Raw genomic sequence first — 26739 nt, 5'->3', positions numbered from 1 at the left:
TAATTCTTCATTTACATAGCAAAAAAAAATGCAAGTAACAAGTCAAGGTAAAAACTTTTATTAACAGAAATATAACTATCAAATTGAAATATACAATCTGACAACGTTAAATAATTAATTACTACATATAACAAATTTAGCATTTCACTTATCCATCTGAGAAATGGCAGTCTGAAAGGCAAAAGTGATGTGATCTCGGGCGTGATCCAGATACGGATCCGAGAAGGTGTGGGCATCTCCCGAGAAATGTCTCCACTGCATCAGTTCGGACATGCTGAGGTGCTTCTGGGTGGACTTTCCAAGGTCCCGACCGAGCTGGCATGGACGATTTGCACCGGCCTGCTCCACTTCCTCTTTAATGGCTGAGCATAGTGTTTAAAAAGTTTAACCAGCACGCCAATAGGAATTGATTGGTGATTGAAGTTAGACTTACTGTTCACTGAGCCGTCCGCATCACAATTGCAGTTCAACAAATCGTGAGTGAGTGAGGAAGTGTCCACCAAGCTGAAGAGATCCCGGAGCTCGTTGGCGGAGAAGCTGGCATGCTCTGAGCTTTTACCCAAGTCCACCACTGTCCCGGAGAGACCCTGTTTGGACACCTGCCGCTGGAATATGCGCTCCTCGATGGTGCCTAAGTGGGACACATTTGCATTCAAATGAAATACAAACACTTTTCATAAAAAGAAAGGTGGAGTGCCAATAGAAAACCCATGCAAGTGCATTCAGATGTGTTAACAACTTGGCCAGGACACTTCAATTAGACTTCATAACTCCAAAAAGTGTTCATTGGACACATTGTGGCAATTCAATATTCCACTAGATGGCAGCGAGCACACTCCCTTCGTGATGTCCTTGTGGCATCGAGGTTAAATCACTTGACTCCCATGTGGGAGACCTAGGTTCAAATCCCGGTTGGGACACATTTTCACTTAGTTGTTTCTGTGTTCTTGCAATCAAAACACCCAAATGATTACAAAGGAAAGTGTAGGTACTTGGTGGCGTAGTGGTTAACTCACCAGACTCCCGTCTGGGAGACCTGGGTTCAAATCCCGGTTGGGACACATTTTCACTTAGTTGTTTCTGTGGACTTCTTGTCAAGACACTCAAATGATTACCAAGGAAAGTGTAAGTACTTAATGGCGCAGAGGTCAGAGCACTGGACTCCCGTCTGGGAGACCTGGGTTCGATTCCCGCTGTCGTTTGGCTGATCACTACACCATGTAGTTCAGTAAATGGAATAAGAAAAAAAAACTTTTTAATTTATATAAAACACTTAGTCATACTTTTCAGTAAAAGGTTTTATTCCGAACTGCCGAAGGCAGTTCGGAAGACAGTTGGTAGGGGCCACTTTATGTCGCTCGACCGCTTGCTCAGTCGTCAACCGCCGACACCGGGAAGCGAACTCACGTTCTCTCCGTGCAAAGGCGAGTGTGCAACCCACTACACCAACTCGTGCCCCACTTATACATGGGTGTTGAAACGTTTTATCCAAGGAAATGCGGTGAAACACTTAGTCATTTTTTTGACTAAATGCTTCATCCACCACTGAAGACTTATTCAGTTAGAAACTTAGCCATTAGAATTTATTCTTTTAACTGAATAATATTTGGAAAATCTTTGCAGGCACTGGGATTTGAACCCAGGACCACAGAGGTGGCAGACTGATGACTTAACCACTGAGCCACCACCCTCTGAAAAAAATTGGTAGTATCTGCAGTTTTACCTCTTTCATTTACCTGAATAATAGTAGGAAAATCTTTGCAAGCACTAGGACTTAAACCCAGGACCACAGAGGTGGGAAACTGATGACTTAACCACTGATCCACCACCCTCAGAGTATGTGGTAGTATCTGCAGTTTTACCTCTTTCATTTACCTGAATAATAGTGGGAAAATGTTTTCTGCTCGGCTTTACACGATAAAACTCTTAAACCAAAATAATAGTTAGTGGAAGACAAAAAAAACATGTAGGGTGAATAAAATGACCATTCTTACCAGTAGTAAGGAGACGGTAGGTGTGCACTGTTTTCTTCTGTCCATCTCGCCACACTCGAGCCATAGCCTGCAAAAAGCAAGAAAGACAAATGTCCCAACGTTACGACATAACCAGTGTGTGTTGTTATTGTCGTTATACCTGGATATCGGTAGCAGGGTTCCAATCGAGGTCATAAAGCACCAGATGGGAACCCCCCACTAGATTTAACCCTACGCCTCCAGCTTTGGAGCTGAGCAGAAAGAGGAAATTAGGAGAATATGGGCTATTGAAGCTGTCGACCAGTCGCTGTCTCTGGTTGATGGGCGTTTGTCCGTCCAGCCGACAGAACGTGTAGCTCATTTGCACGCAAAGCTTCTGGAGCATGTCCAGCGTCTTGGTGTAGTTGGAGACAATGACCACCCTGAAGGAGAACGGCACAATGACACAAATGCGATAAAAAGTACAAAACGTATTAAAAACAGACCTGTCAGAAGGGCTGAGCTGTCTGATGGTCTTCAGTAGGTCCAACAGAACTAAAAGTTTGCCCGAGTCAGCGGGGTTAAAATCACCTGAAGTGTGGCTTTCTGAGAAAAACTGTGCCAGTCCTTCATATAATGAGCTCTCCTCTGATTCACCCTTCATTTTGTCCTAAAAAGAACATTGCCAAGCAGACATTATTACATTAGCGCTTGACTCATTGAATGAGTCAAATTCTAAAGCAAAGTCAAACAGTCTCACTCACCATGACGGTGGCGTGAAGTAGAGCAGGGTGATTACAGAGCTTTTTCAGGGCAGTGATACAGACCAAGTGTGTGTGTGTTTGCATGGAGCTCTGGATGCAGGCTCGGAAGATTCTGTGACTGAGAAGATGCTTGTAAATCTCTTGCTGCAAGGGGGACGGCCTACAGAACAGGGTCCAGTCTAAGCGTGGCGGCAGGTAGTGGTTAATGATCTCCTGGGTCCTTCTCAAGATGAACATGCCGGTAAGTCGGGAGAGCTCAGCCGCTCGCTCTTCTCCCAAAGCGCTCTCTTCCTATTGGTAGAATACAGGTGGGAGAAAGGTTTTCTCTCATATGATGACTTATGGCGATGAGCGTATTATGGAGGTCAAATAAAATGAATATCGTTGGAAATTTACCAATAATCTATTCCCATATTTACATTGAAACAGTGAAAGTTATAGATTTATTACTGTGCGTATTAAAAAAAAACCTCAAACTCATCATCTATAGTTACTTTTGTAATTGAATGACTGAAATAAGCATAAATGACATTTCTAACATACTGTATGCTTTTCTAGCTTCATTAATTTATTTAGTGGACTTATTTAATTACAGACAGTTTCTTGTTTCCTTTTATTTAAGTTTCATTTATAATCATACATAATTATTCTATATACAATTATATTATTATATTTTTTTTTCAGTTGCGTTATTCCTTAAAAATATATAAACAATTACATTTGGGAGACCAATGCAGTACCTCTACCTTTAGATAGACATATTTTATCGACATTGTAATATGTTTTAAAATAAACTAAAATAATCATTTAAAAAATTAAATATTTATCAGTAACATTAAAAGATAATACTCTGCTTCTCTTACAAGCTCAATGTACTGCTTAATGTAGTGCTTGTTGAAATAAAAAAAAACTGAACAAGTTTCCATGTAAATTCAGAATGGGCAGAAAAAGTCAGATAGCCTGCAAAACAGTGGCCTCCATCAATTCAAAATGTGCAAGAATACTAAGCCAAATGTCCAGAAAAATCAGATCCTTAAAAAAAGAGTTGACTGAAAGTTACCTGTGAACAGGAAGGCTGTCTGGAACAAAGAATGGGCTCTTCATACACTTTCCTATAAGCAATGGTGGAGCCAAGTATGCCTGGATTAACAAATTCAATGATGGCGTAGAACTCTTGTAGATCATTCTGCACTGGAGTGCCTTAAAAAAAAACAGTACACGTCAAAGGAAATCCTCAGCGGTCAAGAAAAGTACATCTCGATCATACCTGTTAGAATAACCCTGCGAGCACAGCTCAGGCTGTTGAGAGCCGAGGACGTTTTGATGCTACTGTTTTTCAACCTGTGACCCTCGTCGCAGATGATGAGTCCAAAGTCCACTTTCTGCACCTGAGAACGACAAGATGGCATTCAGATGTCTTTCTTTGCAATTCCACATGAAAAGGTGTAGACAAAAAAGGCAGGAAAACCTGTTCGAGGGAGCGCAGCAGCATCTCGTAGCTGATCACAAGAACATTGTGGAGAGGGGACAACACAAACTTCTCCACCCGGTTATCCTTTAAATGACAACAATTCAAAATACACATGAAGTGACAAGAATGACAGTAAACGTTGGCAGTCTGATTGCTTTTTCCTCACCTGATCCACTGTAAAAACACTGATTCGTTCACGTCCGAGCCACTTGTTGAACTCGGCGCTCCAGTTCTGAACCAGGCTGCCGGGAGTGACCACAAGCACACGCTTGGTGACTGCTTTTCCTCCATACGGTCCCTGCTTGAGCAATGTCCAGCAGAGCGCCACACTCTGGAGGGTTTTCCCCAGACCCATCTCATCAGCCAGGATGGCCCCGTAGCGTCCCGCGGCTCTGATATTACAAATAAACGACTTCATTGGACTGTGTATAAAACAGAAAATCTAGAAGAATTGAAAGAAGGTTCGAACCTCATGCCCATAACACATTCATAGAGAAAAAGCAGGCCATCTCTCTGATGGGGGCGCAAGTGACTAGTCAGATGTGGGTCAACCACAACATCAACTACAGGAAGCCCTGATTTGTTATACGACCATTGGTGGTTAGAAGAGGGCCGAGGCATTACTAGGGCACCTGAGAATAATACAAAGGAATGTTTTTGTTTCAATTAAAAGCACTATTTTCTCGCTTATAAGCCACACCCTTAAAATAGCATTAAAATCCTTACACTTTACAATTTTTGGTGTATAAGCCACCTCCCTGATTCAAAACTAATAACTCCATATTTATGGTTTTAATAGGGAGTCCAAATGTATTACTTTGAACGGAAAATCTTACGAAAAATCATCGCTTGTGGTATTTCTGAGAATCAAAAGAACATTATTAGGGTCAATATCATAAGGAAGTTAGTAATTCGTCCAGTAATGGACGTTTTCTTACTGCAAAACAGAAAATAACCAACAAATAGTAAAAGTTAACTTGCTGACGCGTACTGGTGAAAAAGAGTATAGTAAGGCTCTAACTCTCGTGCTCTATAAGCCATACCCTTGATTCAGTCATTTTTTGTTACAAATACGGATTATATGCGAGAAAATACGGTAATCGTACCAATGATTGAAGATGATAAGGAAGTACTTATTTATTTTACAAACCAGAAGCTTGTGGATCGTGGCGAGGTTTGCAGATCTTCCCTTCCTTCGGTTGTGATTCAAGATTCTGGGCTCTCTGCGACAGCGAAGGGGAGCAGAAAGGTTTGGATGCCAGGCGGGGAACCGTTTTGGGGACTGGCTCGTCTCCTTCTAACCGAGCGTCTTGGAAGCAACGTCCTGTGGCGAAGGCTTCGGCCGATATGACTCCCATCACCTCCACCTCTTTCGCTCCAATCATTAGTGTCTCTCCCTCAGCCAGAGTGGCCAGCACGGACATCTTGTAGCCGCTACCTACATGGATGGGCAGTACAACAATGATAGATCTCCAATTCATTTAAATTGTAAGAACTGGCTATGAATGCTCAAGTTTCAGTGCCAATAAAGGCATTCAACAGCAGATCCATTTTGACAGGGATTTTTTATAGTCACCATCAGCAAATGAGCACAATGAAAGCTCTCTTAAAAGTTATGTAGGCTTCTATAGCCATCTATATGTGAAGCCTTACCTAATATACATTTAAAACATCTCACCCTGTCCAATGGTTTTGCCTTCCATATCTTTCAAGGTGGCTGAGCGACCCTTCAACACCAGGATGGCGTCACCTTCCCACCGCTTATGTTTCTTCTTGCTGGCCTTACACCACATCACGCTGAAGTACCGCACTGCATCTTCTCCACTGTCTGTATTTGAGACTGAATTGACCCTGCAGGTTTGAGGGAAGCCTATGGAAACGGATAAAAGAAGGGAAAAAAAAGGCACAATAATGAAGACTACACTGAGACCATCGGACCACACACATCTAAACAGTTCAATTAGAGGTAAAATATTGGGGATTCAGCACTAAGGTTAGTAGTAACCTGTTTAACAAAAAGACAGAAAATTGATTAGAAAATATCCAACCGTTATTTCCCAAAACTGCAATAAAGAGTCACTTGTTTTAAACAACAATTAAGGTCAAAGTAACATGTCAATTGATCATCACATTTCAAAGAGAAGGACAATATACAGTAATCCCTCGAATATCACATATAATGTAGACCACACAAGGCCACGATAATAAAATATGCCCAGTAGGATCACCTGTATTATTACCACCATACCACTGCAAAAATAGTTTGAATTTGCAGGATGTATTTGTTAGACAAATTTGGTGCTTGCACAAAAATGTGGATTGACTTTCTTGACTTGAAGAAATAAAATCAAATAAAAAGTGAATCACTGACTGATCTAAAATCTTCAAATTATCTGAGTATTCCCAATAGCAGTTCAGGATAGATTGAGGCCAAAATGACAATAGCACATTTTTTGCTTTATTTTATTAGAATCAGTAGTCTCTTGAGAAACATCTTTATGTGTACATAATCTGGGCAATCGCAGTGTTTAAGAACAGAAGACAACATGGATGGAGGCTGGTGATCGTTGGAAAGTGCTAAACTCCGACTGTTGGAGGCACATTCATCAAAATTCGAATGTCAGATTTTCAACAAATTCTCCTCCAGCAAATGATAAAGTTGAGTTACCACTTAGTTCAATATGACATATGCCACCTTTGTGGGTACTAATATGGCATAGCATCATAAGAGAGTAACCACAGTGTAACTGGTAAATTATACAGTGGTGTTCAAAATAGAGCAGTCCATTATAACGGGGGAGAATAATTTATGTTTTCAGTATAATACATATTACTATTTCTGTGAATATGTTTGTGTAAGTTAATATCAATTGAAAATGGGGCAAATCCCAGCATGTTCTTGTAATTTATCCTTGAACTGTAGATTGTCCATCTCAACACTTTAGGTATTGAACCATTGCGATTAAGGGAGAACAAGCAGTATTTGACAAAGGCAATACGAAAAGTGAAGTAGTGGAAATGGGTCTTTTATCTCATTTTCCAAGCAGTGTGTTCGTCCTTGCTAAGGAAGTACTGGTAGTCCATGTCGAAGTCTGGCCATTTTCAGCTTTTCCACCTTGATTTTAGCCCTCAAAAGTTCCTCTTCTAGTTGTTGCTTCCTTTTGAGCCCCTGTCTCTTTTCCTCCAGGTACATAGCCATTTTTCTGTGATTGGCTTGCAACAACTCATGCTCCTCTTTCACCAGTTGCAGAGAGCGCAAACGTTCGGGCTCGTGGTGAGAATAGATGTGATTTGAGTAAATGTTGTTGGAGTAGAAGTCATGGCGTAAAGACAGCGGCGAGGTGGAAAGGGGGCTGTTGACAGACGAAGGGGCCAGAGATGACGATGCGTCATAATTGTGGATTCTGTCGGCATTCTGCTCCCCCGTCAGATCCGAACCCGCCTCCAGCATTGGCTCTGCGAGTGTGGAGGGGATTGGGAGATCTGGGGGCGGTTTTATATCATCATCGTCGGTGTCCAGATGGAGCACCACGTGGGAAACAGTTGGGGTGGCTGTTGAGAACTCTGGAGGAGCAGCCAGAGAGGAACTACAACCAGGAGGCTCGCTTGGAGATGTGAGCTTACTGTACATTATTCTGAAGAATGGATGAAAACAAAGATCAAGGGAAATATTATAAAATGCATCACTAAAAAAGTATTGATAACTACTATCCCACCAAACATTGGGATGAAGATGCAACTATAGTACAGTTCTTCTAATTTAGTCCATTATCCATTATGTGCTGAAAAATTACTAAAGTATTAGGGTTTTTTCTTTCTTTCTTTACATCGGGATTTAAGATGTGACAAGATGGTGCAAATGCTGCTCTTACTGGTTGCACTGGGCGCATACAAAAATAATACGTGGAAAACTGCCTGAGGTTATACTATGATCAAAATAAAGATTTATGACAACGTGATTTAGCATGTTATTTGTAAAACATTAAATTGACAAGTAATATTTCCATAAATGTATCATGACTAGTTTGATCCATAAAGTGCAGAATCACCAAGATCTGTAGGAAAATCTCTTTTTTTGGTTAAACAAAAAATATATATTTTTTCTAATGAAGGGCTTAAGATTTTTTTTTTTTTAATTAAAAGATAATTGATAAGACTGTTTTTTTTTTTGCAACCTCAAAATAACTTATCAAACAGCAGTACATATTAATTATTCTTTTTTTGGGTCACAGCGTAGCCAGTGGGCAATGGATTGTAATGAGAGTCTCCATTCACTGATTTATTTTAAACAATTCTTTTGATGTACTTTTTCAAATATTTAACATTACATGAAATATGTTAACAAAATAAATAATTCATATTTAAATTAGTGTCTGATCTAGCCCCTCCATCCATTTTATAACAATGTGATCCATTTTTGGAACAATTGTACTACTTTTGCTCTAGTTTCATCAAATAACAAAAAAATAAATTAAATCTCAATCAAGTTTTCTACAGCCCCACAAACAGTAATACTAATAACAAACTTGCAGCCCCCCCCCCCCCCCCCCAAAAAAAACATTCAATTTATCCTGTGAATTATTACTTCAGTTCTTCCTTCTAAGCTAGAACAATAAATAAAATGTGTGTGTGTGTGTGTGTGTGTGTGTGCTTGCCGTAATCTACAGCTGGTTGTGGTACATCACGGCATACCTGCGCATAGTCAGATCCTTTTCATCGAGGGGCACATGTTGCAAGAGGTGAGGGATCATCTCCATGATTCTCCTGGTTGGCTCAGAAACGTTTGACCTGTACTCGGGCTGGGCGTGCCGTCGTTGCATCACTTCCTGTTTGGCCGACTCCTTCAACCTCTTGTAAAGGGTTCGGAGGCCTTGCGGCGTGCGGTGCGGCCTATCACCCCCCAGAGCGTTGTACTGCTCCGCCACGGTGTCCCAGCATTTGTTCTTGTCCATGATGACCGCATGTTTGTTAGTGTGCTCCTCCAGGATACGGATGTGAGGCCGGACAAGTTTCAACAGGTCCAGCTTCTCGGAGAGAGTAAAGTTGGAAGAGCGGGCCTTCCCAACCATGCTGGCGAGAAACACTGAACCGGATGCCATCTTAAAAGCCCGGTCGGGCCTTCGCCGGTCAGCGGCCCCAAATGTCTTTGTCTTTGCTTGCCTTGCAGCAGAATTGTCTTAGTCTACCGAGATATGAAGTGAACGCTGACTTAACCGCTAAATTCACCCTTTTTTTCTTCTCTTCCCATTCCAAATCACACCCGGACTTTGGTCTGTCATGAGCATGGAATCCCACCACGCCTCGGTTTCCCCCTCTGCTTCCTTGCACAACAAAATCAGGCTACTGCCGTGCACAATAAGGATCAGGCTTAACTAGGCCAGCCTCGCTTAGGCCCCCGCCTACCTCGGAGGGTTTTGGATGAATTCCTCCCAGCTTAGACTGACGTAGTTAAGCCGCTTAAACCCAGGCCGACCTACATACAGCTGGGCCTCTCTTAACTTCAAACCGAGCACAGAAAGGCCAGGTGGACTCAAAACACTGCATAAAACGGTGGCACAAAGACAAATTCGGTAGAAATCAGTTTATTTGGGGTCGTTTAAGAGGCCACTTTACATTAGTGTGAGGCGCAGGTTTAACTGCAGACGCAGTTAGACGCAGACTGGGAGGAGTTTAAGGTATGCGCGTTGCGCATGCGCGGAAATTGGTTCGTGGTGATGTTACATTGCTAACAAAATCACCGTCGCTATGGATTTTTTAAAAGTCAACCTTTCTCGCAAATGTATCTATTTTCTGATCCACAGCGTGAACACGGAACTACATCACATCTTAAAAAAACGGACGGCTTTAAAACCATCGTGGTATTATTTACAGCTTGAAATACGAGTGATTTGTGTCGACTATTAACCAGAGAGTGGTTGAAATGCGCCGTAATTGCATTTATACTTTTCTTCTTTTAAAACAAACCCACTATCTTTGCAGTTTATATTACTAGCGCTGTTCTAAGATGAAACGTTAGGGAGCGCGCTTGCACAACTCGGAGTAGCCACCAGAGGGCTCATTCCCTGAAAACAATCCTCTGCAGTTTGCCATTATTGCGGTCACAATTCTTTGTGTATAAGGATTTTTCCAAAAACAAACGTTTCCACCGCATGCCTCTTAATTTCTACTGGTATCAACAAGAATTAACCAGAAAAAAACTCCCAAATCTAGAATTTCTCCAGAATTAGCATCTTCTAGTTTCCAATAATAGAAATTATTCATTCATTCATTTTCTGAACCACCTATCCCCACAAGTCATGGGGGTGCTGAATCTCACCCCAGCTGACCTCGGGCCAGAGGCAGGGGACACCCTGAATTGGTCATGGAGAACCATTCACACACACATTCATACCTACCTCGGGGCCAATAACTGTTTGAAATATATTGTTCACCTGACCAAAATGCCCACTTTTTACCTAAATATATATGTTTCACACATCTCAAGGAATTAATAAAGTGTATGCGCTCCTTACCTGTTCCTCCACTGTCTTGCTGTGGTACGAGTTCCTCCGAGGTAGCACTTGAATGTTCCGACACATTAACATTCTCCTTAATTTCTGTAGCACTGAGAACTCGAGCCAGAGCATTAGACAAAGCCGGTGCTGTTTCCACATCATGTCCACTTTTGTCAAGAAGTGCAGCTGGAAAACTTTTTTGGACCTGGCAACCAAACAAGAAGAAAATATGATCAACTTCGAGAAATTAAGTAACAAGAGTCTAAGGGGAAACTGCAAGATCTTATAAAAAAAAAAAAAAAAGTTCGCCACAAATAGTTTAAATCAGTGTTCTTTGCAAATTCGCCATTTTCAAGTATACTTTAAAAAATGGACAACATCGGACTTGGGTTTTACATCCTTCCGATGAGAAATTATAGCACATGGATGCTGAACCCAATTTCATATTAACTGCAATAGATCATTTACCTTATTTAAGGCATTTTCCAGGCCAGAATTTTGGAAATCGCAGTTTAATTTTGTGCCAATAGATGACTGAGTAGATCCGGGAGGAGTGAAACGAGGCTTTTTAGCAGCATTGCCCCGAAGTTGACTAGGAGCTGCTGAGCGCCTCATTTCATCTGCTATCTGTAAAAAAAAAATAAAACAAAACTCATTACCTCATTTCCAGTTCCACGCAATTGATCAGAAAATTAATATTGCCTCATAACGGGTGACTAAAAACAATAATTTACGTTAAAACAATGGAGTTAAGAGCAAATAACACCACACATTACAAAACAATAATTACTTTCAATTAAACTATGCAGGCCCAGACGTCACACAGTTGGGTAAATTTCCTAATACATTTCAAAGCCATCCACTGTTTGGAGGTGCGCAGAAACATTTTGGTAGTGTCAATTATGCCTTTCTCTCACTAAATTTCTGGGAAAACAAAGCTGCATAATAGATAATTATGTTTTTTTGTAGCAGGCATTAAAGCTGATTCAACAATTCATAATAAAAACTCAAAAGGGTCAGTTGCTAACACCCAAATAAGCAACTAACAGGTTAACTTGAACACAATATGTACATAGAAAATGACGGAAAAACCTACTTACTACAACTTCAGAGAACCCATCAGTGTTTGTAAAACGCGTGGCTGACGATTTCCCATTCGCAGCTGTTTCATTTCCGTGTATTCTTCCCGCTGATGAGTTCTTAAATTTGATTGGTTATAATCCAGGAAGTTGATCACGTCGTGAGGCATGGTGCGTTTATGTCGGTTGTGTTGTGGGGTACTACACTTCTATTTTTATACAGCAAGCTGTGTTTAGCCTTATAAAAAGGAAGCATACTTGGAAACTTCTTCAAAAAAGACGTCATATTTTCTCAAGATAAAACCAAAAGTTACTTTTTCCAATTATGTCCTGGTAATAATAAAATAAATACATTTATACATATACTACTTTATATTCTAAATTTCTCAAGTTCATGTTTTCCCTCAAGTGCTTTGGTATAGTGCTAGACAAGTAAAAATGAATGAAACACAAACCCACTTACTTACAAAGACCTTTATCCTCTAGTTTAGAGTCCATAATAATAAAACAACACAAAAGCAACAACATCACCACAGACATATTTCCATGGAGATCAAACAACTTGGTCCATTTGGCTTTTTAGTCCACACCCAGGCGGGTTTACCTGGTGAAGGAGCGGACGTGTCGTCCCCTGCCGCCTCCGCTCCCTCCCCCACCGCTAAACTTGCTCACCTGGGAGCCTCTCCCTCCTCCACCGCCGCCTCCCCCTCCACCTCCCACATTTCCACCTCCTCCCCCGCTGAGCCACGACAGCCCGGTGCCACCTCGACCACGTGGCACACGATCACGTGGAGCAAGTCGATACGGATCTGGAAGACAGGATGGGGATAAACGTTTAGAAACTCACCTAGTACTCACTGCCTATGCGTGTTATTCCTTACTGGCAGGAAGTTGTCGAGAGGGCAGTGGTCCTCGCGTGAAGTTGCTTTGACCTCCGCGAGGCTCGCTGTAGGTTCCTCTGTGAGTGACGGCGGGGACTTGCGCACTCCACGATGAACCTCGGCCTCCTTCTCTGCGAGGGTAGTTACCTGTGGAAAAATGACGCTTTTACTACCCTCAGTTGGACACCGCAGGATACTGAAAATGATGACATTGAGAGAAATGCCTCGTCTGTTGTCCTGCACAGCCTCCAGCAGGATATTTATTTGTCCCCACTTTCGGAGGTGCGCCTGAAAGCAACACGCTTTGGTGTGTTCGCAATTTTTGGGGATTTTAGTCGCAGTTTGTAAGTGTAAATGTAAGTATCGTGCTATTTTGGAAAATTGCCCTTTTTATATGCACCTGCTGCTTAGTATTTTTTCACAACATTCCAGATCCAAGCATACTCTTAAGCATAAATGCCTATTGTCCTTCATAAACCTAAATATTATTTCTTTTTTAACTAATCATTTCATTTTATTATCAATTCATTATTTTTATGACATGTTTTAATCAATAATAAATCTGTTAAAACAGTTGGAAGGTTGTTCATCTGTGATCAATGTGAAAACAGTTAATTTTCAGAGCAACAACAGATAAACATCTATCACCTACAAAGGCAGCTAATGGTGTGAAATGAAAAAAAAATGGACTTACCAGATAGTAATACACTTTTAGGCTGCGGTGGAGTGAAAAAGCGTGTTTGATTGTGAAAGGTGGCTCTTCCCCTGTTGCCAGTGAAAAGTCCTCTTGTCGGAAGTTTGGGGGAACTTTTCAGAGGTCGTTTAGGTGGCAAAAGTCCGATGGGTGTGGTAATGTCTTTGAACTCAGCTGCGACAAAGTCATCCACGTGCATGCTGGGGGGGCGGGAAGTGTTCTGCTTGCGCTGACGGAAGATGTCATGAGGTCTGCAGAAATTCTGTCCTAAGCCTCCTCGACCCCCTCGGCCGCGTGGAGCCGCCATAATGTGCGCTCTCTTGGCGGGTTCCACGTAGTCAGATTTGCCACTGCCAAAATATTGGTCGTCTATGTTAGGTCTGTCAAAAGGGTTCCAACACAGATGAGAAAATTTGTGCTACCTGGATGTAATGAAAGTCTCGTGCTTGTGTCTGCCCAGTCGGAAGCCTTTTTGGGCCTTAGCGTGTCCGGGCGAGGTGGGCTCAGACAGGAACGAGCGCTCCAGTTCTGACTTCAGGTCTAGTTCGGGACAACATTCCTGAGCCAAACCCACCAGATCTACCTTCACCTTTAACAAGAACACACATTTTTTCTGGTTAATTCCTACGGACATGAACAGATCCATCCTGTGAAATAATGTTTAAAATTTCGGCCTGTGGGGCGGCCCGGCGGATGAGTGGTTAGCATGTCGGGCTCACAGTGGGAGACCTGGGTTCAAATCCAGGTCGGTCCACCTGTGTGGAGTTTGCCTTTTCTCCCCGGGCATGCGTGGGTTTCCTCCGGGTACTCCGGTTTCCTCCGACATTTTAAAGACATACATGGTAGGCTGATTGGACACTCTAAATTGCCCCTGAGTATGAGTGTGAAGGTGAATGGTTGTTTAGTTTCCTTGTGCCCTGTGATTGGCTGGCCATTAATTCAGGGTGTCCCACCCAGATAAGATGAGATCTCGGCCTGCCGGTAAAGGTTCTAAGCATAGAATATAAACGAAAAGAATGTTTTGCAAATTATTAACTTCATTTTGAATTGCGAAAATGTTATAAAAAAAAAAATTATGTCATAATTTCCCGAGGAGCACCTGATGATCTTTCATGGAGAGTGAATTGGGAATCAATGTGGGAGAGAAAGGTAAGAACTCACCATGTCAAGTTCTGTCTCTATATCATCCGTCTGGAATGGAGAAAACCAAAGAGCCTTGATTTGCTCATCAAGTGCTTCGGAAAGCATAAAAACGGTCCTGTGAATTAAAAAAAAAAAAAACAAGATGATTAATTTGTTAGGTCAGGTTTAATTTGAAAAAAAAGTTGATCGTAGGAGATGCAAGCACTTGTGCCTTGTACTATTTGTATATATTTTCAGCTGTTATACCTGTGATTAAACTGAATTGCAAGAGTCTCAGGTGGTGGAAGAGTGGGTTCAACTTCAACCGCGGAAGGCTCATCTGAAGCAGCCTCCACTGTTTGTTGCAAGACAGTTACACTTTCTAACAAGGTCTCCAGTGAGTCATCCTCCTTACAGAGTTTCTAAAAGGAGAGCAAACAGGCTTTGATATGAATCAACATGAACATATGCTCTTTAAAAGTGCCATTAGGACAGGTACCTTGATTTGTGTCTCAAATGTCGAAAGAGGATGAGAGTCCGACTTATCCCACTGCAAGAGAGCCTTCATCTCAGATCCACTGAGCAAGCGTTGAGGAGGAACAAAAGACGACTCTGTGACAGGAACTTGACCCTCCTCATGACCCTAAAATAATACACCAAAGTAAAAAATAGATTAAAAAAAACTGCCAAAGGGTCTGTAACAATTGGGCTAGTCAGAGTGGTTGAATCGTTACAGGTAGGAAAATAAAATGGCTTCTTGTCTCACTAACTGTTTGTTATTTAAAAGATGAGCCCAAAAGTCAAATATCCCAGCAATACTCACTGCTGGTTCTGTGTTCATAATCTGTCGAAGAAAGTCCAACAAAGGGGAGAGCAGGTCTGCAGAATCCTTGTTGAAGGGAATTGATAATCTCTTCAGAAGCGAGAATAAACTTGCATTGTTTTTCTTCAGAGCTCTGAAACACGGTACCACATTTGAATGTTAAAACAGTAGAAACATATGTGTATATATATATAAATGTCATTCAATACATTCGAATGGGTGACTTTGGGGGGAAAAAAAATGGAGAATTCTATTTACACTTTGAGGTGGTAAACTCCATAGTCATGCTCTGTAAGGAAAGTGAGGGTCCTAATACAGGTGAGAAGAAGAGGGGCGCTGCTGTCTTGATGTCCCAAAACCTCAATCAAGGAGTTGGAAATAGACAACATCATTTCTCGGCCTGGAAGCGCATTGGCCAGCTGTTCCACCTCTGACACGCAGCTTTCAGCCCCTTGAGATAATACCAGTGAAATGTCCTGAAAAAAGATGGCATTATGTATTTTTAGACTTCATTATTTTTCTTGTGAATACCATTATAGTCTGTTAAGAATATGGTCATGTTTGAGTGCAATAAGTTTAATCATGAAAGAAATTTTGCTTCTTAAAGCTTGAATTTACAATTATTAACTCTTTCAGTGCCAATGACAATGTCAAATAATGCGGTGTCCTTTCAACCCTTTGCTGTGAAATGACATGATTTTGTCACTAGTAGAATTCAAATCCATTTTAAGTACGAATGAACATATCCATTTGCTGCGAACCCTCCCACTTAAAATAGATTATTTGTACATGAAGACCTTTTTAGATTAAATCCAACTATATAATAGCAAAGAGGCATCCACTTTTATTGAAAAATCAGGCTAAATTTGATGGGTAGGATCAAATGATAGGTTCAATAAGTATTTTGATTTCCTATGGAGTTCATTTTGAAGCTTTGAATTTATTTCCCGACACTTATTCGCATTAAGGCAACATTTTAGGAGGATCTTATGTCATGCTTTATTGAAACAACTTACCTGATCACACAGCGACTGTATTATTGTTCCCATGAGTTCGCTGCATTGTTGTTGCTGTAACAAGGAGTTGGCGGGGGGTACCAGAAGGGGCAAAAGCATGGGGAAGAGTTCCACCAAATGCTCTTCTCCAGACACTGACCCAGAGAGCAGGTGCAGCATGGCACATTTACAAGCCCTCTGAGACGCCAGCGCATCGGTCAAAGAAAGCAGACGCAAAACTTGGGCCCAGCATGGCACTTTGCCTTCCACCCTGCAAGAGGAACATTTGTCTTTTTTTGTTGGTGTCAATTTATGTCATCTATATCTATACTATAATATAAATGCATATCTGCCTGCATGCATGTGTGCGTATCTGTCTGTGGGTGTGTGGCTTGTGATTACTAAATATGACACCAGTAGACGTTGGTGTGCATCACTTACGGTTGTAGTTCCTCCATAAGCAGCTCTAGCAAGGTCTTCATGATCAGTGTTGCGGTGGGTGAAGACAGGTCAGCCAGTTGAAGACAGACTCTTCTGAGAATGGCCAAGACCGGAGAGCAGCTAGTGGCGCAAACACACCGCAAAGCCTCAGAAAACACTTTCCACTGGGCTCGTATGTGCATGCTCCACAACTTCCTTGTGTTTAAGGCCACCGCGACGTCTTGTACTGACAACACCTGCCAAACCAACCACATGTAAATGTAACTCAGGTCGTATTAAATTCAAGATTTTTTTCCTTTTGATAGAAATTTCAGACTCCACGACAAAACCAACATGAAAATAAAAGCAAAAAACCAAAGGACGGCAGCTAGTAAGGTGATTGCTAACAAAATGCAATGAATTAGGTAGTGATATCACAGATGTTTTTGTTTTGTGCTTACATTTAAAAAAAAACATTGCAAAATCATGAATTGAGCTATGAGTTAAATCTCGCAAACTGACGCCCCTAGAAAATCATGAAAGGGACAAATTATACAAATCATCATATTCATCATGATTAAAAAATGCTTAACTAATCGTTCTTAGGTATTAATTGGAAATGGGATTTAGGACATTTAATCTCTATTAAGACCAGATTTTTAAAAAAGGAATTCAATGCTTTCAGGAATTCTCAAGGACACACAGTAAAAAAATATTAATAAAAGGACAAATTGCAGAGATTATTATGGCGAGTTGAAATACCTGAGTGCTTTGCATTGGAAGGGGCAGTGGCAGGAGCTCGGACAATAGTGTAAGACCAGAAAAAAGACCTTCAGGAGCCTTGAGTAATGACACTAAAACCTCTTTTAGCATCAATGACCACGTGTTACTGGCCAGAGACTCCTCTGTATGTGTCACCTGTAAGAGACACAGCGCTTACTTGCATATTCCATATTAACCCAAGTTAACAATTTTCACAAAATTTGCATAAAATGGGAAAACTCAAAAACTCTAAAGAGGCGAAATGTCTCCCTGTGAAATCTCACCTCTTCACTGACACCGTGCGTAAAAGTCAACAAGACATCCACAATAAGAGCCTGAACTCTGCTTTCTTCTCCATCTAGTCGTCCCGAAGCAGGGATGGAGCAAACTATCATGTGGAGCATGACCAAAACGTTGGCCACGCGAGTGTCCCTGAACTGGAACCCGCCTCCGCGGAGAAGCTCCGTCAGCATTGTGCGTAATAACCGGAGTGTGCTAATGCTAACATGAAAGATCATGCAGCGTTGAGGCATCGGACCCATGTTTCCGTGTAAGCGCCAAGGCTGCAGAAGAACACTGCACAGCTTCTGCAGGACACGTACGCATGTATCCAGGCCCTCGCCCGAGAACAGCTGAACACAGGCGAGACTCCACTTCAGGTCCCTTTGCTGACCTGGTGAAACAGTGGTGTGTTAGAACACATAGTAATACCTCGACATACGAGTGCCCCGACATACGAGCAATTTGAGATAGGAGTACAATTTTGAGCAAATATTTATCTGGAGAAACGGGACAAATTTTGATTTAGGAGCATACAGCGGACGCAAGCGGCTGCTCATAAGAACATCATGTGCACTGTCTTTCTGGTTGCAACTGCCTCGTGAAATATCTCCACGAGCACTGGGCGGAGCAATGCATTTTTTCATCGACTTTATAATGTTAATATGGGCGACATAGTTTTAAATTAGAAGCTTTTGGGGTGGATAAGTGGGGTGCCTTGATTTTTTTCAATTCAAAAGTGTGCTGCAGCTCAAAAAAGGTTGAGAAACACTGGATTAGATGTATAGCGCAGTCAAGGAGATAAAACACGACACAAGCTGCTGATAATCAATCAGAGCCAAGGCTAACATTTGAACAAGTAAGGTACACAGGAGATGAGAAGCTAGGATTAGACATTCTCTTAAGTATGTGTACCTCCAACAAGAGGCAGGGGACAGGCAATGTGGCAGATCACTCGGAGAGCAGTCACCAATCCAGATCCCTCAGGAGTCAACACATTTTCTACATTCTGAAGACACAAAATAGAAAACGTTAGAAATGTAGGTTTTACTGTATTATCGCTTTGACTTGAGATTTAAAGAAGACTTTTTTTTTACCTGTTTGACATAGTCTAGAAGTGGCGAGATGCTGATGATTTCAAAGCGCAGTTTTTCCAAAGGCTCCAACCATTTGCTGAGCTCTGAAGAAATACCATCAATGTCAGAAAAACACCACAGCACAAATTCCCAAACATGTCATTTTTACCCTGTAACTTGGCATTGGACTCGTCAGCTTTGGCGATAGAGAGCAGTGGAGCAGCATGATGTTCCATCATCCGTAGTTCATTTGAGCTTTGGACCACCAGTAAGACCAACATACACGCGTAGTTATACGTCACTGCTTTACGAGTCTTGGCTTCACTAAAAGGAAAATGTCACAGAAAGAATTAGAAATGGGAGATATGAAACAAGGGGAAGAAGAGGCTCTCACCTTTGTCCTTCTCTGCTGTAGTGCTGCAGGAGCGTGACCAGACAGGACAAGTTGTTGTCCAAACTTAAAACGTGGGCCACGGCACTGCGCCCTGTCGCAGTGAAGGTCATCAGATATAGTGAATGGAGCATAGCCAGGACCTCCGGGTTGTCCCCTTCATCCAAGCCCACTCCTCCTTCTCCCCCTATAGTCACATGGTTCAAGAGTTCTGAAACCCCCTGAAGAGCATGCAAGGCCTGCATGATCCACACGCCAAAGCCTTCTTCTCCAAATCCGGGGCCATTGAGTACTCCCTCTCCTCCCGCGTAGGCTGCTTCTTCGCCATCGTTTTCAGCCACGGACGCGAGAAGGCGCAACAGTAAGTTGGTGGGAGTGGGTTGAGCGAGAAGGAAGAGGAGACCCGACTGAGTGAGCGACAGGAAGCGAAGGAGCTCTCTCACGGCTTGGGTGACGCCCAAGTGTCCGCCCGCCGCTGCGGCCGAAAGGATCACCGATGTGCTCTCCAAGAAATGACATGCGTGCAAGTACCTGAAGAAAAAGGATAAAATTGGCCCCAAAATTCTATTTTAAGAAATGTGGGTCATTCCATAATTGGAGGACATTTTATATCTGACCACTGACACTTTCAATCATTCCCATACAAAATAGAAAAATGTCAATTCTGAGTAAGTTTACTTCTCCTGATAAATAGGTAATAGAAATAAGAGAAATGAATCAATTATTTTTTTTAAATATTCAATTAATTTTAAAATTATTTTTATGATGTCACCTGTAGTGTTAACATGTTTAACCCTAACCCTATCACTATTTCAAATTGTATTTTTTCAGGAAATTTTAATGTGTTCTACATTTTCATATTTTTAGCATTGATCGAATGTTTCCATCCACCTCATCTAAAATATTCAGCATGTAAAATATGTAATAATACAATTACCATTGAGGTCAAATGAGTCAAACATTTGATGGTAAAATTACATATTATTGAGGACTATGTAGCAGAAAATAAAAACCCTAAGGATGTCCTCCAATTATGGATTGGCCTATATTTTTCAATTGGGTGATTAAAAATGTGTACCTATAGAGTGTAGGATACGGATCATCTCTTTCCTGAGGTCCTGTTATTCTCACAGAAGTTGGAAAAGCTTTGCCTGGGGGCTGCACCATGCAGTTAGGAGCGGTCTCCAACAGCTGATACAGCTCCTCCAAAGAACCCACCAACCGATCAAGCTCTGCTTCGCTTACAGCTGAGGAGCTCAAGGCTGGTTCCTCCTCCATGGGGGTTTCCGCATCCTCAATCTCATCCTAAAAAAGGTTGCAGAAACTGTTTGTCAAAGTATACTCCTGAGGTTTAAGTTATGATCTTCTCGTGAGACTATTAGAGTTTGCCTATTAATTGAAGATTACCTGCTGTGGTTCACTCCATGCTGCTGCTGTACGCCGTAGATCGAGCAGGACCTCAAACATGTGGCTTTTCTGGAGAATGGCGTTACCAGCAGTAATGACTCTCACAGTTTCATCTCGCAAGAACAGTTGCACTAAGCGCTGTGAAGGATGGGAATATAAAAATAAAAGGAAAATATAGCAGTTGTTTTCCCAAAATGACAGTCATTTAAAGGACTGTGAGATTATTAAATTAATCATAGGATATTTGTGAAATAAAAATAGTTTGAGGGGGAAAAAAAAGCTCTATCATCTAGCCACAGTCTGATTTCTAAACAATAAAGTTGATGCTAACCTGATAGCCAGTAGTCTGTGAATCTCCAGCATTGAGGAAAGCCTCTACACCAACAGGAGAGCTAATCAAAGCATCAAGTGCCCTGAGAAGACTAAGTTTCAAAGTAGAGGAGACATGGTCCCTATGGAGAAGTTCCAACAGAACATCCAGGGCCCCTTCGTGGAGCAGCTTCTTCAGGCCCTGAGGGCACTCTGCTAGATGCGAGGCTAATTTGGCGCCTGCTTTTAATTGTCTGAGATTCACAGCAATTGGTTGCGTAAGGGCAATGTCCATACTTAATGCTTGGAGAGTCCACTGGGCTAAAACAGTGACGTGCTCTTCCACTTGGCCCTGTTTACCGATGCTTGTCAAGGCTTTGGCGAATAGTCCTGATGCTTCTTCCAGAGCGGTGACCCAGCGGACATCTCTTTCTTCCCCAATGCTTCCGAGCAGCTCTTTCAGCTGTGTAACCGGATCGGTATCCTCTACACTTCCCGCTTCCTCCGGGCTACTGGCGTCCTTGGGCTCCTCTGTAACAGGCTTTTCAATCTGGGTATCAAAGAGCGTTTTGTACGGGGGAGTAAAGTAAACCAGCGGTCGGAGTTCTCGTTCATAGGGGTCAAACTGGACCGGCGGAACAGATGCGAGGTCCTCTGGTGTATAGTCCATGTCGAAGGAAGGAAGTTTAAAGTTGCCATTATCCAGATCGTCCTCGTCACTAGAAATCTGCTCATAGCCATCATCACCTAGACAAAAAAAATTGACACAGTATAGGCAGGCGGGTTATTTTGCATGTAAAAAGATGGGACTTGATCTTTACAAATACGCATGTATTCTTGCTTTCTCATTTGAGAATACATAGGCTGTATTCTGTTTTCTCATTCCTCAGTCCCTATTTACTACTTGGTTAGCTGAGGACGTCAAATGAGGTGGCACATCAAAGCGAATCTGTCCATTTTTTTTAACTTAATCCCAAATGGACTCAGTTGTGGACAATTGAGTTTCAGATTCTATGTACACTGAAATTGGAGACTATACTTCTCCCACCAAGCAACCCTCTTTACACTCCTCCATCGCCTCATCCTCACCTTCATCGTCCTCCTCTTCCTCATCTTCAGGCGCGCTCCCCTCTGTCCGCGCGTCGTCTTCCTCCTCTTGTTCCTCCTCTTCGTCCTCCGCCTCCTCTTGCTCGGCGTCGGAATACGGTTCGTCGGCAACCAGTGACCTTTCGGGAGACACGGCCTCCAGGTAGTCCTCACGGCCTTCGCGTGGTTCGTCTTTAACTGCGCTCACTGCGGATGTAACGGTCAAGACATTTAGCAAAACCATATAACAGTATAACATCTCATTTCTCATACCATGGTTGCTAAAAGCAATGCACATCCACAAAAATGGAAAAAACGTGACTAACGCCTGAAATCTTTCACACTGTGTCATTAAGTGAGGTAAAGAATTCAAAGTGCATGAGTTAGAAGTAAAGTAGCACTTATCAACTGCTTGAGTTGAAAGAGGACAATTTGATTGCCATGGCATAGGATTTACATGATAATGACTATAAGAAAAGCCCTTTTGGCAATTATGGTTCTCCTTTCCATAATTGTACTAAGCCATGACAGACAAGCACCTAAAAATTCTAACAAAAATATAAAGTACGGTGGGACCTTGACATACGAGTGCCCCGACATTACGAGCAATTTGAAATACGAGTAAAATTTTGAGCCAATATTTATCTTGAGATACGAGACAGATTCTGATAGTGCCATTAAACCACTAGTTATTTGTTGCTGTGTTAATCCAATATCCTGTTTTGGGTGTTTTTTTCCAGAGGGTTGTTTTTAGTTCATTTCTATGGGAAACGTTCGTTTGAGTTATGAGAAAATCGACACATGGGTCCCAGAACGCATTAAGCTCGTATCTCGAGGTACCACTGTGAATAGAAAGATGTATATATTTTTAATGGACTCCAATTATGTTTCTCACAGCTCGCTCCCGGCACTTGGACTTGCTCTTCATCGTCATCATCAGGAGGCGGGGGCCCAGGTGGAGTACGAGGTCCTCGAGGTGCTGGTCTAGGTGGGCTCCCATTGTATTGGTCATCTTTTTCCCACTCTACCAAGAAAAAAACATTGATCATTGTAAGGGATAATCTGCTCAAACAATGATCATGATGATCACTGTATGTCTTTTGAAAGATGATCACCTTGTTTAACAAGTCTTTTGGGCCCACACGGTTGTTGAGCGGGTGGGGGAGGTGGCGGCGGAGGTGACTTTTGTTCATGTCCGTGTGAACGCTCTGCTGTCCCGTAAACAGCCAAGGTCAGAGTGGTGTACCAGCCACGTAGCACCAGCCCATCTGTGTTAATCTTCACACAAATACAACAAGTTTAATAGCTGTTATTTGACATTTTCAAAGGAACAATTACCCCTGACTCGAATATTTTTCCATTAAAGTAGACAGATCTTTAAACATGCAAAAAAAGATTACATTTTTATTCAAAACCTTCTAAAAATCTAATGGTTATCTGAAGAAAATAAATCGTTTTCACTTGTACAACATTTTAAGCATAGATAATTAAAAGGTTGTGGTAACACATGAAATAGAATTTGTTACATACGAAAAAACTATTAAATGGGGTGTGTTCACATTCTATTTCAGCTCACCTTTCCACTGGGTCTGAAGACAATTGACTTGTTCTCATCATATTCCAGACTAAAGGGAAGAATCAAGAGAGAATATTCAATAATCATTCTATACCATAAATTAGAATGTGGCGCTACACAGTATGTAGCTGAGATCTTAAGTTACATATTCATATAAATCCTACTATATTCAGTACACTGTAGAAGCACCACATACTAATACAAAGTTGTTTAATCAACTAAAAATGTGTCGCTCGTTCTACATTTAGTAAGAAAGATTTATATAAGAATGTCCGATTACCTGATTGTTATTGTTCAGTAAATCTATTTGACCAGAGGCAAAGCTTAGTGGGGGTCCTGGGGGTGTGGCCCCCAGCTTTGAGGGGAGTAATGAGGGCATGGTTGGGTGATTTGTAAATACAATGTTATTTTTTATCAAAAAAATCAGCGGGGTAGTTCTGGGGAATTGTGTGAACTCACACCAAGTGACCAATTGCCAAATGTTGAAGCGCAAGACAGAAGTGTATCTCAGCGCCTTATTAATTTTATTCATAGTCAAAATTAGTCATATAAAAGGGTGAAAAACCTGTATACAAAACAAGGCATGAGAAGTACTTCTACACTTTCCAACTACTCTAAGTGATATTCATTTAAAGTCTGGTGCACCGGTATTTTCAGTCCTGTTCTAGTTTAGTGAATAAAAATAGAACTTATTCAGTTTTAGTCTGGAGACCACTGGTGAGTGCTGTGTCATCCTCATCTACAACAAGGGCGAGGTTGAGTTTCAGGTGTGACCAGTTAGCCAAAATAAGAACAAAGAAACCTGAATATGGATGGGTGTTCAGCTACGCACACCTCACACACCCCACTGGCCTCTGAAAATTAGGTTTGGATGCTATTGTGACTGGTTCAACAGGTCAGACAGACATGTGCATCTTAAAGTACTTTGGTCATCTACCAAGGAAATACAGGCGTGGAAAGAGGAGAGGCTCGTAAGGATAGGGAAACAAAACAAGGTGAGGGAGGAGGAGAAAAAGAATGTAGTCCTTACCTGCCAAGTCTGTTGAAGGTGGAGTTGGTCTGTTTGGGGACATTATTGATGAACAGTTCCAGTTGGAAAGCATGTGGAGATGTCTCTCTAGAAACCCAAACATACTTTTTGTGAAGTTAGTGAATAACCTTTGTGTTCCCAGCCTATTTTGAGCTGTGGCACACTATTTGCATTAAAAAAATCTCAGGGGACAATGCCATCTTAAACTCTTTTGATGTAAAACTATGTGGCCTATATAAACAATTCATTCTCATCAACGTTTTATCAGCAGGATTCACATAAACTTCCAAAATCAAATGTTTCACACTGATGTACTACTGTCAACAAAAGTTGATGTCTGTGGACCCTGAACAACTTTCAGTTCAAGTGATGCAAAAATAAATAACAATGTTTTCAATCGCATAATTTCAGGACTTTCCTGTAAACATTGCTTAAATCTCCCAATAATACGCCAAAAAATATGCTGTGCTCACACAGACTTTACGTCCTCAATATTTGATGCCTTAGAAACCAAACAACTTTCTGTTATTGTTAGAGGAAAAATAAGCAACAAAATGACGGTTTCACAATTTGAATCTTGTAATATTTTAATCTATAATTTAACATTCATTATATTTAGATTTTAACCTTGTAATAGTTCAATTTTAATCTTGTTATATTTATATTGATTTTTCTCTCTGAATATTACATTGCATGACTTCTTGCAATTTCTCACGGCACAGCTGAACATTGCTCATGACGCACCATGGTTGGGAAGCAATGCTCTCAACATACCGGACGGTTCTTAAAATAGATGAAAGGTGGATCAAACAACAATCAAATTAACTTAATAGTCACGTATACACAGGTGAGAAATTTGAGTGTATACAGTTGACTGTATAAATACCTACACTCACTTCTTTGATCATATAGAAAACAATGAGAAAAATCTTCTTCAATAAAATCATTATTTGTATGTCTTTTTTTACTATGCACTACATCATATAATCTGTGAATAGGGTACCAAAAAAAGGTTGTTTTTTTAAATGATTTTTGGGGGGCGGGGCGAACAACGACAGATAGAAAACAATAATAGAAGTGGAGTTCTTACTTGTAAAACGCGTCAATGGGGTTGCAAATGAGTAAAATAAATGTATCTGGCTTACCCGCATGCCCTGCTATCCGGCAAATTGCTATGTGCTTTGATTCCAGGAGGAATGACACGGACTTCTGTGATAATCACACCGCAGGGGAAACGCACCACATCCACGTTGGTAAACTGTGCGTAAACGGACACAAGAAACCAACAGTCAATGTTTACATAGGTACATTCAATCAACAACACAGGGAAGCGCGGTCATCTGTGATCGGAAGTAAACAAAGACAAAAAAAGTTCTACAGGGATCATTCTTGCACCATTTAGAATACAATCGGAAGAGAAATTACATCTCATATGTAGTTAACAAAACTGCTGGAAAGAATCCTTTTGATCATCGATAATTAATTTTCATAGTCTCCGTGCAAAAATGCTAACTTTAGCCTGCTAGCAGTAATCTTGCACCTGCCGATTTAAAATCAACCACATAGACACGATGAGCGTATTAAATGCAAACGGCTGTAGAGCTTGAATGCAATACATTGCACGCTTACCTCTGCGCTTTGGTGTTTGAAAGTGTCCAAAAAAAGAAGCTCAGTAGTAGAATCCCCCGCCATTGCTTTCAGCTACTAGTTGTTGCAGGGTCAACATCCGCCTTCGGTTACTACTTCCGGGACACGAGCGTCTTCCAAGTACCTGCAAAGGGTGGGAAATTTGTATTATTAATCCAGGAATAGAACACAAACAGAAACACAAAACACATGTACTTTTTAACCAGATTATATGCTAATTCATGATAATGAATGTATCATAATGACAAATCAAAAAGTATTTGTAAAATACATTTTCATATGATTAAATAAATGGCCAATTTAATTGCAGAGATGTATATCATTGAAAAAGGTAAAACAAATATTCATATTAATCCACTTCAAAGCATTAGAAGGGCCATAATCATTTTATTCCTTTTTATATTCATTTTAAAGTATATTTTTCAACTGTGACAAAAATACAAATGTAATTTGCACATCAATACAGGATTTACATTTTAAG

General features: G+C 41.3%; 2 protein-coding genes across 6 annotated transcripts; both read right to left on the bottom strand.

The window, feature by feature from the left end:
* Positions 1–42: 42 nt before the first annotated feature.
* rad54b (RAD54 homolog B) lies at positions 43–12327 on the bottom strand. 5 transcript variants are annotated; one of them, XM_077721012.1, is made up of 16 exons: positions 12224–12327; positions 11150–11308; positions 10700–10886; positions 5866–6057; positions 5338–5625; positions 4657–4819; positions 4354–4579; positions 4185–4271; positions 3984–4104; positions 3777–3916; positions 2717–3007; positions 2459–2622; positions 2134–2395; positions 1995–2061; positions 434–631; positions 43–362 (listed from the first exon to the last, which is right to left on the bottom strand). In XM_077721012.1, the coding sequence occupies exons 2-16, from the start codon at positions 11294–11296 to the stop codon at positions 145–147; spliced, it is 2751 nt and encodes a 916-aa protein (XP_077577138.1). In that variant the 5' UTR covers positions 11297–11308; positions 12224–12327; the 3' UTR covers positions 43–144. The 5 variants fall into 5 exon arrangements, with proteins under 5 accessions (XP_077577138.1, XP_077577134.1, XP_077577135.1 ...); XM_077721008.1 differs by lacking the exon at positions 12224–12327 and adding an exon at positions 11778–11857; XM_077721009.1 differs by lacking the exon at positions 12224–12327 and adding an exon at positions 11782–11851.
* On the bottom strand, positions 12220–26370 carry virma (vir like m6A methyltransferase associated). Its single transcript, XM_077721006.1, has 27 exons — positions 26241–26370; positions 25757–25869; positions 24612–24698; positions 23582–23630; positions 23121–23283; positions 22901–23029; positions 22009–22212; positions 20942–21666; positions 20611–20748; positions 20282–20508; positions 19207–19734; positions 18982–19136; positions 18834–18916; positions 18652–18745; positions 17742–18130; positions 17458–17613; positions 16717–16952; positions 16297–16546; positions 15539–15756; positions 15281–15413; positions 14957–15100; positions 14725–14879; positions 14497–14593; positions 13758–13924; positions 13336–13685; positions 12642–12788; positions 12220–12569 (listed from the first exon to the last, which is right to left on the bottom strand). Exons 1-27 carry the CDS (start codon positions 26301–26303, stop codon positions 12361–12363), a joined length of 5409 nt encoding a protein of 1802 aa, XP_077577132.1. The 5' UTR covers positions 26304–26370; the 3' UTR covers positions 12220–12360.
* Between the last annotated feature and the right edge of the window lie 369 nt (positions 26371–26739).

This window comes from Stigmatopora nigra, chromosome 7 (assembly GCF_051989575.1).
Source record: "Stigmatopora nigra isolate UIUO_SnigA chromosome 7, RoL_Snig_1.1, whole genome shotgun sequence".
Taxonomy (NCBI): Eukaryota; Metazoa; Chordata; class Actinopteri; order Syngnathiformes; family Syngnathidae; genus Stigmatopora; species Stigmatopora nigra.
Note: the sequence above shows the minus strand (reverse complement) of the source record. Positions and strands in the feature narration are given on the sequence as shown.

Excerpts from the sequence above, each read along its gene's own strand:
- rad54b (XM_077721012.1), bottom strand. The coding sequence starts at position 11,296 with ATGAGGCGCTCAGCAGCTCCTAGTCAACTTCGGGGCAATGCTGCTAAA. Across the intron at positions 4,580-4,656 it reads GAATGTGTTATGGGCATGAG|AGCCGCGGGACGCTACGGGG; the intron begins GTTCGAACCTTC and ends TTGTAATATCAG. Across the intron at positions 4,105-4,184 it reads TGCTGCGCTCCCTCGAACAG|GTGCAGAAAGTGGACTTTGG; the intron begins GTTTTCCTGCCT and ends TGTCGTTCTCAG.
- virma (XM_077721006.1), bottom strand. The coding sequence starts at position 26,303 with ATGGCGGGGGATTCTACTACTGAGCTTCTTTTTTTGGACACTTTCAAA. Across the intron at positions 23,631-24,611 it reads ACCTTCAACAGACTTGGCAG|TCTGGAATATGATGAGAACA; the intron begins GTAAGGACTACA and ends TCTTCCCTTTAG. Across the intron at positions 14,594-14,724 it reads GCAATTCAGTTTAATCACAG|GACCGTTTTTATGCTTTCCG; the intron begins GTATAACAGCTG and ends TTTAATTCACAG.